The following is a 15966-nucleotide window of genomic DNA, read 5'->3' on the forward strand; positions in this document are numbered from 1 at the left end:
ATTGGTCATGGCCAGGTTACAAATGCCGCAGACTTTGCACCTTTCTTGTTTCCCTGAATACCTGAACATCTCGCGTTTAGACTTCCTCGCAGTTTAGTTTAGCTTTTACCGAGTGGTTGCTTTTATTGAGTTTATCGCATATGTACAAGTTTTTCGCCATCCTGTTCAATTTGTTATAATGAGGGTTTGCAGTAATGGGCTTATTCTTTCAGATACAAAGCAAGCAGTTGGGCATGAAAAAATAAAAATAAATGAAAAAATGTAGGGATCTCGGCATGTAGTCACAAAGAAGAGTTGATAATGAACCAGATCAGGCAAACTACAACTGTCATGGCTGGTATAGGTGTGGGAAAACTGATTTGAGTGCAGTCAGTAAAAAGCAACAGTACTACCTGCGTTACGGTCGTGTGAAGGCTGCTGAAGCGGCCGCCGCGACACTCCCGCACCCGAGCCACCTCCACGGCGCCTGAGTGATCACGTCTGCAACATGGGTCCTTCATGCCCTCTCCCACAGAAAGCTGCATGATGCGCCAGGCCGCACTGTGTGTATTTACATCCAGCGGCCATGCTTAGGTGTGTTTAATTTATTCCTACAGCAAAGTGTTAATGAAACTGCGAGCAAGCACAGGCGGTTTGCTCATTGTTGATTCAACTTTATTTCGGGCTGGCCACTATGCCGTCACAATAACATGCTTGCTAAAATTTGGCATTGTCCTTTTTGTGTATGTTTGCTTTTGTGAGCATGAAGGGAGTTGAGTGCATCCCCTTCTAGGGAAAGAGGATGTCTCGAGGCTAAATTTCCAGAACATCCTTATGTGGCTACTGTGTGTGGCACTGTTCTGGTGGCCGCCACTGGGTGTGCGATGTCATTAGAGCAATGGACAATGTGTGCAAAACAAGTGAACTAAGTTCTCAGCGCAAAAGGAGAATATCTCCTCCTTATGAATGTATTGTAATTCTGGTTCCTTATGTTTAAATGTGCATATTTTTATGTTTACCTTACATGGGGTTATTTATTTTTATTTTTAAATCCATTGTTAGCACTTTCGACGTTACGTTTTCACACCACAGTCCAACTGTGGAAATGGGATAATTTAAAAGAAAAGGCTGACTGCATGGTGGAAGTGTTTATGACAGGTTCTGTCTGCTCCCTTTTTGCTACTCGCTGTATTTGAGCAATGAAAACAGTGATGTATGCTGAAGATTCTGGAGCAGCCATGGGAGCTCCAGATGCAACTGTGTGCACATCGCCATGTTGGATTGGATAAAGAGCTGTACCCCAGATGATACCTTAAGTTGTGAACTTAAGTTTGGCTAGCCCATTGGGGCCGATGAAGGAAAGCTCGGCACTTTAAATGCAGTAAAGAGCCAGAAAGGTAAGGAATATAAGAAGGGTCAGGGTGGTTCCCTTGTTAGGAAGAATGCCAAGTGCCACTATAGATTTCTGTGGCTAACAGCAGTCCTTGGTCGCAGGTCCCGAAGATGCCCTGCTGCCCCTGGGTGCCCCCCACATGTACGGAGGGTACTTGCCACCGCCCCTGCAGGTAGGGGCCCATTCTGTGTCTCCCTTGCGCTGCTTCATGCAGGCAGTGCAAAATGTGCATTGTGCTTAAAGGAGCTGCACAAGAAAGAGCTTCGAAATGGCAAGGGTGCTTGATGATGCCTGTATGGGCGCTGTGGGTATTAATTAAATAAATAAATGATGTGCGTGGGCTATAAAGAGCCTTTGAAAAGCAAGGTCCACCACTTTCTTGTGCCACTTAGCGTCACACATGGAGGTAGCACTCCAGAGTAGGCTTTTTACTGTACTGAGAGACTATGCACATACATAGCCACACGTTTGATTCGTCAGTGACTCATTGTTGTGTTCGATGTCAGTCTTAATTCTTTAGAATGGCCACATGAGGGTTAACAATCATTTTCTCATATGTGTCTTTGCTGAGCCAGTATTATCATCCGGTATAGGCGAAGTAGCACACTTTTACAAGGACAAAGGGACAAGAAAGACGCTACACTCGCAACTAATTTTATTTCAGAAACAATATTTCATATATGCATGTACCCGCGCGCCTTCGACCAACACAGAAAGGAACTAGTGGTCCAGGGTTTGACGGAACACTGTCCAGCAAGGGGTATGCATTTCTTGAGAATAAACAAACAGTGACCGAAGTTTCAATGAAAATCAATTTATGACGTTCACATACAAGCGAAGCAAGTTGGGCTGTGCCTTTATATGCGTATAGTAGATGGTGCAACAATCTGGTGTATGTATTAGGTAGATTTTCACATGTTTGATTAAGTGTATGATGTGTGACTGGATGAATAATTATTCCAATAGAAGGCGGGATGACAGTGATATTTTGGTGTTAATGACAGTCGCAGAATTCCAGTCAATGTTTTGACCTGTACTAAGGTGATGTTCAGCTAGTGTGTTGGTGGTGGCATGTTCCCTAGCTGCGCCATTTTCGTGCTGCTTGATACGCCGTTTGAAGTTGCCCGTTTCTCCTGTGTATGATGCATGGCAGTCTTGACAAGGTATCTTATATAGACGGTTTCGCCAGCGCTTACCGTTCTCTGGCAACATTGTGCATTCACCGGAAATGCTCCCTATAAAACTTCCTGTTTACCTTGTTTTAGCGTGGTTTTAGCCTGCGTTGCTGGTCGTGACTGCTTGTGTTTCGATGTTTTCTGCGGATAAAATTATTCCGATGAAGCGCTCGTAACTCGGGCACTGATGTGTAGTGCCAGGATGCAGTCTGCGATCCGCAACTAATTTGCTATCACAAGTCAAAACATTATCTTTTCCAACAGATGAAGGCAGAAAGAGCGCCTGGATTGCAGCGATCAGGCGACAAAAACTGAATTCCCACAAAGAGCGCAGATTTGTTCTGCCCACTTCATCAAATTTAAGACAAGTAAAGTTCAATGCATACTCAGACAATGCTCAGACGTTAGTCGAAGGCCCCCACTTACAAGGAACACGTCGGACGCCATCGTCTGCCACCCATGACAGATAGCTGCACTGATGCCTGAAGTGGATAGCAAAATGTGAAAGCTGCCCAGGTGAAAATTTCCTGCTGGTTTTCTGCTGGTTTGTGCTGGTTTCTGGTGGAACCAGCAGGAGAGCTGCTGGTTTCCTGCTGGTTGTACTGGTTCCAGCAGGATGCTTACTGGTCCTCTGCTGGTTCCAGCAGGGTGCTTGCTGGTTTTATGCTGGTCCCAGCAAGCATCCTGCTGACTGTACTGGTTCCAGCAGGATGCCTACTGGTTTTGTGTACTGGTTCCAGCAAGATACTGGTTTTCTCCTAGGATGCTGCTGGAACCACCAGGTAACCTGCTGGTTTTCAGTTGGCTTGAACTGGTTCTAGCAATGCACATGAAATCGGTGTGAATTAACAGCTGCAAATCCCCTTTCAAGCATCATTTTCAGCTAAAAATCGCTCTGACTTGGAATTTTTCATTCCAAGCTGGCTGGAAATAAGAACCATTCCTAGCTTGAAAGGGCATTTTCAGAGTCGGGAAGTCATATTTTCATCTGGAAATTTTTCCACTTTCATTTGGGAAATAATGTGCTAGCAGAAAATTATCCTCTTTTGAAGTACAAAAACAACTCCAGCTGCATAACAGTGCGCTATAAACAAGTGACGTACATAGCATGGTGTGCATTCATAAGATCGTAATCTTCATCACACTGTACAGAGTGCACATTTTACAACAGAGATCTAAAGTGCCCCGTACGACAGGGTTACAAAAAATATCGCCGGAAAAAAAAACACACTTATTCGACCTTTCCTGTAGATGTGCGTCCGACCGACACGGCTCATCTTGCTAATGTAAACGTCCAACTAAAGTTTGGTCATACTTAACCGTTGCGCAAACAGGTAGTGTTCACGGCACAGCGGTTACTTCCCTGCGAAAAGGAGCTTCTTGTTATGAACATTCACCATTCTCAGCTGCCACGATCGGACAGCAGCGAACTGAAGCGAACACCGCCGTAAAGAACGCGGCATTGCTAAGTGAGGTCATTTTTGTTGACATCTCAGTAGCATTAGTCTCGTATCTTTTCTTGATGTTTTTCGACGCTATTGCTAAATAGTGACCAACTTTATAATATAAATACTACATTCTGAAAAAGTTGTATTTTTTATTTACGTGTAACAGCATTACAATGGTGGCCAATACACCGTATAAATTATCATGACATCGCGTAGCGCCGTAGCTTCGTACAGCACATGACGGCTAGTTCTGGCTAGTCGTGATGCCTTCTTTGCATGTGTGTGCTCGCTAGTGCAGCGAAGTAGCGAGTTTACTAGCAGAACCTGTGCGGCATTAATTAACATGTAATAGTTTTTGTTCACGTTTCATCTGTGGAAAGTGTAACGAGTCAATAGCAGCATATCCGAGTGGTTTTTGGTGCTGTACTATGCGGCGTCTTGACAGTGCCGATCGAGGGACACCGATTTCCTCAGCTCTCATTCTTCCATTTGTCGGTAAGTGTTGCACTTATATATTTCAAATATGTAGCGAACGTTTGTCCCGACCGCTTCTGTGCTTTATTAAGCGCAGTGTCATTTCACCTTGGTGTAGTACGCGATGTATATATATGCGCGAAGCACACATACCGGATTGTGTAAGGAGTCTTTGTCTGCGTGCAACAAAAAGAATGAACATTGTTGCGCATATGGACGAAAACAACGAAGACCAGTGATCGTGAGTGCCGCTCCGGGTTAGAAAGGGAGAATACGAGGTGAAAATCTCTAACTAGCCGGCTGCTCCTGAGCTCACCTTCACGACGTAACAAACGGCCCCTTCTAGCCTTAACGGCCGCAAGCGTAACAATATGTTTAAATCTACTTTGTTGAGGGAATTAATGGCTATGAAAAAGTTAGATGTCTGCAGTCGTGATCTGCATGGGCAATCAAACCTTTTATTTTGTTACAGATTGCCTGCGCGTCACTCGGGTACCTTCAACAACACAAACACCACTGCTGTGGATCAAGGCCTCCTGCGGATCTCTGTCCAAAAAGATTCAAAATGTCAATCGCAAACTGAAGCCGGCAAAATGAACTCTTTCAAGTGTATACAATGATTTTTCAGATGAAATATATTACTTCAAATAGACCTTTTTGTGTTATACGTGTTCTTAATGGGATTTTGAAAAAGCTACATCAATGGAACTACAAGCTCTTGAGGGGAGCCAACTGCGCTGGAACCAGCAGCTACTGGTTCCGTGGCCTGCTGGTTCCATCACCTACTGGTTCCATCGCCTGCTGGTTCCACACCTACTGGTTCCATCACCTACTGGTTCCATCACCTACTGGTTCCATCACCTACTGGTTCCAGCAGCTGCTGGGAATGTGCTAATAAACCATCACTACTGGAACCAGTAGCGAACCAGCAGGAAATTTTCACCTGGGTGGTTAACACCGAAAATCCACCGTAAAGGTGTTTCTTCTAGTTGGAGCCTCGTCAGTGATGTGTACTGTTCGAAGCAACACTAGGGACACCAAAGCAGCCGTGCTCAACATGAATACACAGTGTACGTCACGGTGCTCACGTTTTGTTGCCAATTGCAGTGACGCCATTGCATATGCTTATTATGTGAGCGACGCCTGCGAGTAGGTTCTCATCGGTGCGAGCAAATGACTCATCGACTGTCGTGTTGCCGCCAATGGACTTCGTTGCACTCTAGCTAATTTATCTTTCGGTTGGAGCGTGAACTGCAGATGTAGGCAGGCTAACTTGAAAGCTTTATACGTGAATACCGTGCTCGTAAGTAAACCATAGTAGTTTGCGTGACTGAGCCTCACCTGACGTCCCATCACATAATGAGTACGTTTTATATTTTCTCAGCCACACCGAATATTTTGGATCCCGATCGATTCTGATCGGCGCCGATCTCCATCAAGAGTGCCCGTTGTGACACAAGCGCAATAATAACTTTATCGTGACCTTACGTGTCTAGACAAACTACATTATGTCCGCGGCTGTGACAGGAGACAGGTTTCTAGCTCCAGTAGAAAAGCTGACTTCCCTATCCAGCGTATCAGGCAAATTCTTCTCTCCACTGCAGTTTCTGCTTGTGCCTCCCCCGTGCGACGTTGTCGAGCCCCTTCATATACACCCGAGACATCTCTCCAAACACATCTGAAGGAATGCGCCAGAAATAATAGCGCAACAAACTCAAACACACCAGGAAAACACCGCTGGGACCGTTGAAAAAGTATTACCGGAAGTGGCGCACCGGAAGTCTTCTTGGGCAGACCGTTCGGCGCATGCCAGTTTGTTTACAAACAACGAAACCGTCTATACCACTCCAGAGTAGCGTTCTCGTTGCAATGGGTCTTTAACGCAGACCAGTTGGCTTCCTAATTTGTATTAGGGCCTGTGTGCCGCTTGCATTTCATAACTCTTGAAAATTCTTGCCAGGGTTTCGCTTATGCCGGGATCGTATGGAATGGATGCAGTTTTTTTGCGTTTGTTTCTGGGAAGGCAGTTTCTTAGCGCTGTTGTAGACGAGGACACAAAGGAAGAGACACTAGACACATGGGCGCTACTCACAACAATAAAGTTTATTCCTTGATCGCTTCGAACAAAATTGCCTTCACTTACACGTCACAAAACCATGTGACCTTCGTGAGATACCGGAAGCAGACAAAACCGGACGAATGAACAAAAAACAAAACACTGCAGCGGAATCACACAATAGAAAAATGTTTATGGTTTGCGCAGGAAGCTAATTTCTTTCTCAGACAGCGTTAGCGAAGTCTTGCTGATACAAGAGCTACCGTAATAGTCAATCTGCTCACTTTCTACTATCAATCGGGTGACTTCGCAGTTGCTATTTCTAACAATGACAGTTTTGTCAAACAATGGCACACACGCGCATTCTTGGCAATGTATTGCCAGAAAACCATCTGCGGGCGTCTTATTGCATTTATAGTGGTGCTCTCGAAGACGATCGTTCACGCACCTTCCTGTTTGTCCGATATACAAGCGCTGGCAGGATAACGGAATGCGATAAACAACACCTGATTTGCACTCAACAAACTTTCTCTTGTGGTTCTTACCGCACTTGTCCTTAGTCTTCGTTGGATTAGTTTTTTTACACAAACTTAAGAGTTTCTCAGGCGCTGTGAAAACAACCTGAACATTGTGCCGAGCCGCTATTTTCTTTAAGTTGTGCGATACCTGGTGGATATACGGAATTACAGCTACATTGCGTTTGTCAACAGCAGGACTTACGTTGGTGCTACTTACGGCACGACTAGCTTTTAGGTGCCGCAGTACACCTTCAGCTACCGATACTAACAAATCAGTGGGATACCCGGATGTCAAAAGTCGCGACACTTGCTCATTGAAGCTGCTTTGCATCAGATGGCAACATGACTTGTCGAGTGTATTATTAAAACATAACTTGGTGATACCACGCTTTATCAGTTTGGAATGGCACGAATGAAATGGTAAAAGCGCCTTATTCGCCCTGGGTGCGTAACACCAACAGGTGCGCTGATCTTTGAACAAAAAAGATACATCTAGGAACCTTAGGGTTCCGTCAACAGGCGTTTCGATAGTCAAAACAAGGGGTTGAAAACATTTACGCATAATCGATACGATGTCATCGCATTCATTTTGGAAAAGCTCCACAGAGCAGTCAACGAACACAATAAAATCATCTACATATCTGAAGATTTTCAGGCAGGTTCTACGTGACGCTAAGCGTAGGGACAAGGCACGATCAAACTTTGCTAAAAACAGGTCACTTAAAACAGGAGCCAGACAGGAGCCAATGCAAACTCCTTTCTTTTGTAAATGAGGATGACTATTCCATTCAATGAAGGTTGATGAGAGGTAAAATTGAAGCATTTCTAAAAAACCACTGATAGCGACACCAGCTTCACAGGAAAATTTTACTGGCCCATACTCATCAATGCATTCTTCGACGCATCGTAACAAGTCATCATGCGGTAAGGAATAATATAAATCTGCCACATCTACGGAAAAGGCATTGAGGGACACGTTTTCATGAGCCTTTACGAAATCTAACACTTGGTTAGAATTTCTTACGAGAAATGGATCATTGATTTTCAACCGCCTGAGCATGCCATTTAAATAGGACGCGACTTGGTTTTGCCACGTGCCTCTCTCCGAAACAATTACTCTGAAAGGAATACCTTCTTTGTGTGTTTTGGCACTAAAGAATACGTTTAAAGAATTGCTGGCACATTTTACAATACTTTTCCGCAAATTCTCAAGACCGAGGTTCTTACAAAGTTCTAGTGCGCGGGCTTTTACCTTAGGCAAGGACACAACCCTTTTCTCATTAAAAACAGCTGATACAGCAATTCCAGCCTTTTCTAAATAAGCATCGCGTGAGAATAGGGCAAAACCGCCCTCCTTGTCTGCGGGAATAACGCAAAGAGAATTATCATTGAGATATGACAAAACACGCTTCACTGGAATGCCGTCAGAGCGGGGCTTACTTCGAAGCAGGACGTCCACTCCCTCAGAGTTCAGTCTTGGTGCCTCGTCTTCGGGAACGCGCTTTGAAACCCGGCGCACAACGCTCAGAAGCTCCGCATTTGTCCTTCTGGAGTCCACTGCAAACTTGGGGCCGAGTTCAAGGACACGCCGAACACTGTCTGGAATCGAAAGGCCTTCGGGAACGTGAACACTGTTGCTGGCTTTTTGGTGAGACTTAGCGGTAAGATTCCGCAACTGTCGCAATTGGACACTCCAAAGGTGCTCCGTGACTTGGTCCGCAAGGTGCCGGAACTGCCTAACCTGTGCGTAGGCAACGTCAGGTTGACGGAACCCTAAGGTTCCTAGATGTATCTTTTTTGTTCAAAGATCAGCGCACCTGTTGGTGTTACGCACCCAGGGCGAATAAGGCACTTTTACCATTTCATTCGTGCCATTCCAAACTGATAAAGCGTGGTATCACCAAGTTATGTTTTAATAATGCACTCGACAAGTCATGTTGCCATCTGATGCAAAGCAGCTTCAATGAGCAAGTGTCGCGACTTTTGACATCCGGGTATCCCACTGATTTGTTAGTATCGGTAGCTGAAGGTGTACTGCGGCACCTAAAAGCTAGTCGTGCCGTAAGTAGCACCAACGTAAGTCCTGCTGTTGACAAACGCAATGTAGCTGTAATTCCGTATATCCACCAGGTATCGCACAACTTAAAGAAAATAGCGGCTCGGGACAATGTTCAGGTTGTTTTCACAGCGCCTGAGAAACTCTTAAGTTTGTGTAAAAAAACTAATCCAACGAAGATTAAGGACAAGTGCGGTAAGAACCACAAGAGAAAGTTTGTTGAGTGCAAATGAGGTGTTGTTTATCGCATTCCGTTATCCTGCCAGCGCTTTTATATCGGACAAACAGGAAGGTGCGTGAACGATCGTCTTCGAGAGCACCACTATAAATGCAATAAGACGCCCGCAGATGGTTTTCTGGCAATACATTGCCAAGAATGCGCGTGTGTGCCATTGTTTGACAAAACTGTCATTGTTAGAAATAGCAACTGCGAAGTCACCCGATTGATAGTAGAAAGTGAGCAGATTGACTATTACGGTAGCTCTTGTATCAGCAAGACTTCGCTAACGCTGTCTGAGAAAGAAATTAGCTTCCTGCGCAAACCATAAACATTTTTCTATTGTGTGATTCCGCTGCAGTGTTTTGTTTTTTGTTCATTCGTCCGGTTTTGTCTGCTTCCGGTATCTCACGAAGGTCACATGGTTTTGTGACGTGTAAGTGAAGGCAATTTTGTTCGAAGCGATCAAGGAATAAACTTTATTGTTGTGAGTAGCGCCCATGTGTCTAGTGTCTCTTCCTTTGTGTCCTCGTCTACAACAGCGCTAAGAAACTGCCTTTCCATTATGCACCAACAAGCCCACATCGCTACGCTCGTAGACTATGTTTCTGGGAGTTTCTCTGGAGCAAAGTTCCTGCTGACATGGTAGGTGGCAAGGGTAGCCATTGCCTGTGAGGTCATGCTTTACTTTTGTATATTGCCACCTTTGTGCTGATTCTTCTGGGCAAAGACTGAGTGCACACTGGAACAGGGGAGTCACCACAGAGCATTTGTGTCCTGTGGGATGAAATGAGGTAAAGCTGAGGTACCTGCATGAATGTGTGGGCTTTCTATGCTCAGTTGTGGAACAACTGCCAGAAGAGCATTGAACAAGGACACCGAGGAAGGCAGTTCATTCATTGCTTTCGTTTTCAAATTCAATATACCGTTCAGTAGAGTTCAGGTGGTCCAGAAACGGTTGTACTTCAGAGTTGTGGATTACACAGAAAAAGTCGTCCTCATACCGAAGAAAGTCTTGGGACGATGCTCAAAGGTAGCCACAGCTTTGCTCTCCATGAGTTCCAAGGCCAGGTTTACACATGTCAGAGAAACGGATGCGCCCATGGCTGTGCCAGAAAGTTGTCTTTTGAAGTTCCCATTAAACACAAAGTAAATGTTACTAACACAGAAATGCAGAAGATGACAGAGGTCTTCAACCTCGAATGCCATTCTTGAAGGTAGGCACAAATCTTTCTTGAGCACTTGCAGTGATTCCACTCCTGCGCCAAAGTGCGCCAAATTGTATTTACTGCGCCATCCTGATAATATCGACGAAATTTGCGCCAAACTGCGCCAAAGTCTCGGGTTTGGGGGCGTCTATCACCGGCAATCGCGCCGCCGGCGCGTCAGAACATGTGCAGCTCGATCTTGGGGCTGCCAATAAAGTCGCAATCATGGACCAAGAATTATTCCGCTGAATAAATAGCGCTCGCGCGTGCGTTCCGAGTAAGCCACGATGCCATGCAAGGTGCCGACGCAGCTTCTGTTCTGCAAGTCGGCTCGACAGCAAAACGCGCTCTCCGCAGAGGCTCGTGACGTCTAGGCCTATCGGCAGCGAGAAAGTGCGACGGCGATTCATCGGCGGACGTCGTCTGTTCCAGAAACGCTGCTGATAGCTCGTTTCAAGCGTCGCACGGCACGTAAGGAAAGCAATGTTCAGTAATAACTACATGAGTGCCGCTAAAATGTCTGTCACTTCTGTTTCCGGACATCGCGGAATGAAATCTGGGATCGCCTCGCAGTAGATATATGGGACAATATCGAATTTTCCTTGCTTCGCGTTTATGGAAGAGCACGCGAACGGTGGAAACGTGTTGACACTTTTCCTCAGATATACTTTATCCATGGATCTTCATCCAGAACAGCTTTTTCGTAATTCCTTCCGCCAGCACGTCCGAGTTTGTAATCACTCTGCGCTAAATACCCCCTGAAATGCCCTGCCCTTTCGAGCTCACGTGCTAGGGTTCCAATTCGAATTTTTTGCTTGCTTTTTTAAAAATGTCATCTCATTAGTAAAATCACGTCTCCTGGTCGGAGCAGCCGCAAATGCGCAGCTGTCAGTAGCGGGCCCGTCGCTGACGGCCCACAGTGAAGCGGCTACGCCATGTTACACGTCCGCCCCTCGCTTTCGGGAGTCAACAGCTAACGGTTAAAAAAACAGTTTCGCTTAAGAGCGAAGCAATGAATGCGATACCAAAAAATTGTATTGTGAAACGAAGTAAGACTAGCAGCTAACTCTTTTGGATCCGATCTCGCGTAACTCAACAAAACGCTGGTTTAAGGGAATATGGCCCCTCCAGGAACCCAAAACGTTTTCTTGCTCTGAGTTCTCTAAACGCGAAGTAAGCGTTGAGAGCGCAGCAAGTTTACGAGCCGTCTCCTGGTGCCTCGAGATTGCGCGCGCGCGACTGCGCCCTTCGAACGATGCGTCCCCCCCCGCTTCCGCTCCCCTGGCGTCCCTTCATGCTCCTTACGAAAGACGGGCGGGGCGTTTCCTCTCTGTTTGATGAGCAATTGACGGCAGGCCCGCACGCGGGAAGATGTTATCTCATGCACTGTCCGTGCGGCGGAGACAGACGGCCGGCTAGTTTAATCTCCGCTTCAGCCGCGTTCGTCGCCAGCACTCGCGAGCTTTTACCCGCGGCTAGAATGCGCGTGGTGATTAATAATTTGGACTTTATACGGAAAATTACGGCAACGGCGACGGCAAAAATCCGCCGACAGTGTCCATATAATTGCTATCGCAAGGGTCAATGTACGGGGCAGATTTTGCGCCCCCCCCCCTCTTAGGTGATTAGGGGGGGGGCGCCCCCCCTGCCCCCCCTGTGCGCATGCCTATGCTCCTGAGATGATTTTTTCCATGAGATTTGCAATGAATCGAAATATTTCTAGCCTTCATAAGAGCCCCATAATAATACTCAGGTGCTTGAATGTTAATGCAATATGCTTCTGTATTGCACTCCAGGATGTAAAATTCGCTGCTCCAAAGTGCTCCAAGATGAAAATTTTGCTGCTCCAAAGTGCTCCAAAACAGAAATTTTGCAGCTCCAAAAATTGCTCCAAATCAGAAGTCCTCGGTAGCATCACTGCACTTGTCTGTAGCATTCCACGGCGAAATATACTCATACTGACATGAACATCGATTCATTTTTGTTGAAACTTTACCGAGTGTTTGTTTATTCTCAAGAAAAGAGAAAGGAACTAACAAGTCAAATGCACTCTCATCAGAGAACGTACATTGCGTACACTCAAGCGACAGGACAAAGCATGCATAGCTTAGACACTCTAAAAAATATACAGACGAGGGTGTCACGGATTCGGGTGGTCCCGGGCGATAGACTTATTTATTAACGACACATTTATCAAACAAAAGGCACTGCTTTCAGAAAATGTACAAATGTACAAAAAATAGAGTCACCACAAAGAAACTCCAACTCTCAACTAGCAATATAACTAAACTGTCCTAGCTACTCCTTGTCCAGCAACTCCAGAACTGCTAGTGTGCAAGGCAGTTCTTACTTGCTTGTGCGGACGCGGTTCGTCGTCAATGTCCGGTCAGTAGTCGTCCTTGTTCGGTCATTTCTTGTGTCCTTCGCCGACCTTCGGATCCAGTGCGAGGTACATTACTTTATCCGTTGCCTGTACGCGCAGGCAGTCGTATCGCTGTCGCAAGTCTTCAGACCCGCTAGGCCTAATGTCGTCGTCGCTGTAGTGTTGTTGTATTTTGTTATATTAATCCTAGGTGGCGTCACTTATCCTAACACACTAACAGACGGCGCCACTAAGGGGTTACAGGTGTATATATATAGTGTCAATAAACATGGCCCGGCAGTTAGTCGCCGGCCCAGCCAAACGTTGCGTCGTCCTATTGTTACTCTCGACATGGTGTCAGAAGTGGGATCTGCATCATAGTAAGAATGCCTCTGGGCGAGCAGAACAAGGACAGCGAGCTACCTGCGGCGACCGGCGGGAAAGCCATGGTGGCCATGGTCGCTGGGCCCAACTTGCAACCGCCACCCTATTTCGACTTCGAGAACCCAGCGGCTTGGCAGAGGTGGCGTCAGCAGTTCGACGACTACAGTTTTGCAACGGGTCTTCATGCGGCGGATGACGAAGTTCACGTCAGAACGCTGCTATACTGCATGGGCACCAGGTCACGGGACATTTTGTGTTCATTGCAAGTACGGGACGTAGACTATTCAAAGTACAGCGTCATCGTTGGTAAGCTAGACGGATACTTCTTACACCCCGCCAACGAGCTCTACGAGAGCGCACGGTTCCAACAACGTGTTCAACAGGCTGGCGAGACAGCTGACGCGTTCTTCACGGCACTGGGAAATATGGTGAAACGATGCAATTACTCTGCACGGGACATAGAGGAGCGACTGGTCCGCGACTGTTTTATCGTTGGCCTTCGTGACACGAAGTTATCAGATAAGCTCTGCCGCAATCCAAAGCTTACGTTAGACGAAGCGCGCATCTGTGTCCGTCAAGCAGAAGACGCAAAGAAGGAAAGGGCAAATCGCCAGCGGTGATAACGCATCACGAATCGATAAACGTGGACGCGGCAAAAGTCATGCAAAACCGCCCACAGCAGCGAGAGACGTGCAACGCAGCTGCCCCACGGATGCATGTTTCTTCGCCTTGTGGATTTTGTGGCCGGTCCTTATATTTGCGCTCAGAATGCCCCGCACGCCGAGCAACCTGCAACAAATGTGGAAAGAAGGGCCATTTCGCAGTGGTTTGCCGGGCTAGCAAGCAACTTTCCGTTGTGAAATTGGGTGCTGTCGGTTCGAACAGCGGAGAGCGGGCCAAGTTCGTGGATGTAAAAGTGGACGGAACGCCTCTACGCTTCAAAGTTGACAGCGGCGCCGAGGTCACAGTCGCCCCAGTACGTTTTCTGGAATTCCGCCATATCTTGAGCCGCCGGAAGGGGAACTTTCAGGACCGGCGGGACAACCGCTGGACGTGCTGGGAACGTTCACCGCCACTTTGCAATGGAAGAACAAGTCGGCAACGCAACAACTTTACGTGCTTCGGTCACAGGTCATGCCACTTCTGGGATTTCCTGCTATCCAAGAGCTGGGTGTGGTCAAGCTCGTGGATCCGGTGGTCGAGACGCAAGGCAACCAGGCGGCATCAGACAAGCTGTTCTGTGGTTTGGGCGAGCTGCAAGAAGCGTACACTATACGCCTAAAACCAGATGCTGTCCCCTATTTGCTGCTGGTCCCTAGACGTGTGCCCATCCCTTTACACAGTGTCGTGAAGGCGGAGCTTGACAGGCTTGAAGCGGAGGGCATGATCAGACGCGTGACTAAGCCTACTCCGTGGTGCGCCGGTATGGTCGTCGTACCGAAGGCATCCGGTTCATATTGCATCTGCGTCGACCTCACCAAGTTGAACCAGGTAGTGTTGCGCGAGCGCCATATCTTGCCCACCGTAGACCAAGTGTTGGGACTACTGGGTAATGCTCAGGTGTTCTCGAAGCTTGATGCTACATCAAGTTTTCATCAAGTAAAACTGGCAGAAGAGTCTGAAGAATTAACAACATTCATAACGCCGTTCGGACATTATTGCTACCGTCGACTGCCATTCGGGATAACGTCCGCCCCCGAATACTTTCAGCTCCAAATGAGTTACATTCTCGAGGGTCAAGAAGGCGTCGTAAACATGATCGACGACATTTTGGTTTTTGGCCGCGACCGTGCAGAACACGACAGCCGGCTCCAATCAGTGCTGACTCGATTGAGAAACGCCGGGCTGACCCTGAACAAGTCGAAATGTCAATTCGGCGTCACAAGCGTCAAGTTCCTCGGCGTAGTTATCTGCGGCAGCGGTATTTCGCCGGACCCAGACAAGATTGCTGCTGTCAAGAGCATGGAACCTCCTGTCGACGTCAGTGGCGTCCGCAGATTATTGGGCATGGTAAACCACGTGGGACGGTTCTTACCCCATCTGTCAGAGGTGACGGCACCCGTTCGAGGACTGCTCAACAAAAGAAGTGACTGGGCGTGGGGACTGGCCCAGCAGGTCTCCTTCCAAAAGTTGAAAGACATGATGTCGTCCAACATCTGCATGGCTAACTACCACCCACTGTACCCGACCATCGTATCCGCAGATTCCAGTTCGTTTGGCTTAGGTGCCGTTTTGCTACAAGACCAACCGAGCGGAGAGCGCAGAGCCGTGGCCTACGCATCACGTTCCCTCACACCAACAGAGCAAAGGTACAGCCAAACGGAAGAGGAGGCCTTGGCAGCTGCATGGGCTGTCAAGCGGTTTGACGAGTATGTCCGGGGCTTACATTTCACCATCGAGACCGATCACTTACCGCTCACGTCCTTGCTTGGTTCCATGGATGTCGATTCTTTACCACCAAGGATCCAAAGGATTCGACTGAAACTCATGAGGTACCAGTACACGGTATTGTACGTTCCAGGGAAGCTGCTGGCAACGGCTGACACCCTCTCAAGAGCCCCCGTCACATCAGCGTCTCCAGCAGAAGGAAACCAAGTGGAGTTGTACGTCAGTGAGGTCGTCGGCAACATTGCGGAAGGCGCACCAGTTAGCCTTAAAGCAGTTCGTCAGCACCAGTTGATGGATGGCGAGTGTGT

General features: G+C 47.3%; 1 protein-coding gene across 3 annotated transcripts in view; it reads left to right on the forward strand.

Annotated features, from left to right (window-relative positions):
- LOC119372459 (inactive histone-lysine N-methyltransferase 2E) overlaps positions 1–15966 on the forward strand; it is a 533413-nt gene that overhangs the window by 496134 nt on the left and 21313 nt on the right. For all 3 annotated transcript variants that reach the window (XM_049419603.1, XM_049419602.1, XM_049419604.1), the window contains one exon: positions 1474–1544. In XM_049419603.1, the coding sequence (XP_049275560.1) occupies positions 1474–1544 (71 nt within the window). The remainder of the gene's footprint in view (positions 1–1473; positions 1545–15966) is intronic.

This window comes from Rhipicephalus sanguineus, chromosome 10 (assembly GCF_013339695.2).
Source record: "Rhipicephalus sanguineus isolate Rsan-2018 chromosome 10, BIME_Rsan_1.4, whole genome shotgun sequence".
In the NCBI taxonomy this organism is placed as follows: domain Eukaryota; kingdom Metazoa; phylum Arthropoda; class Arachnida; order Ixodida; family Ixodidae; genus Rhipicephalus; species Rhipicephalus sanguineus.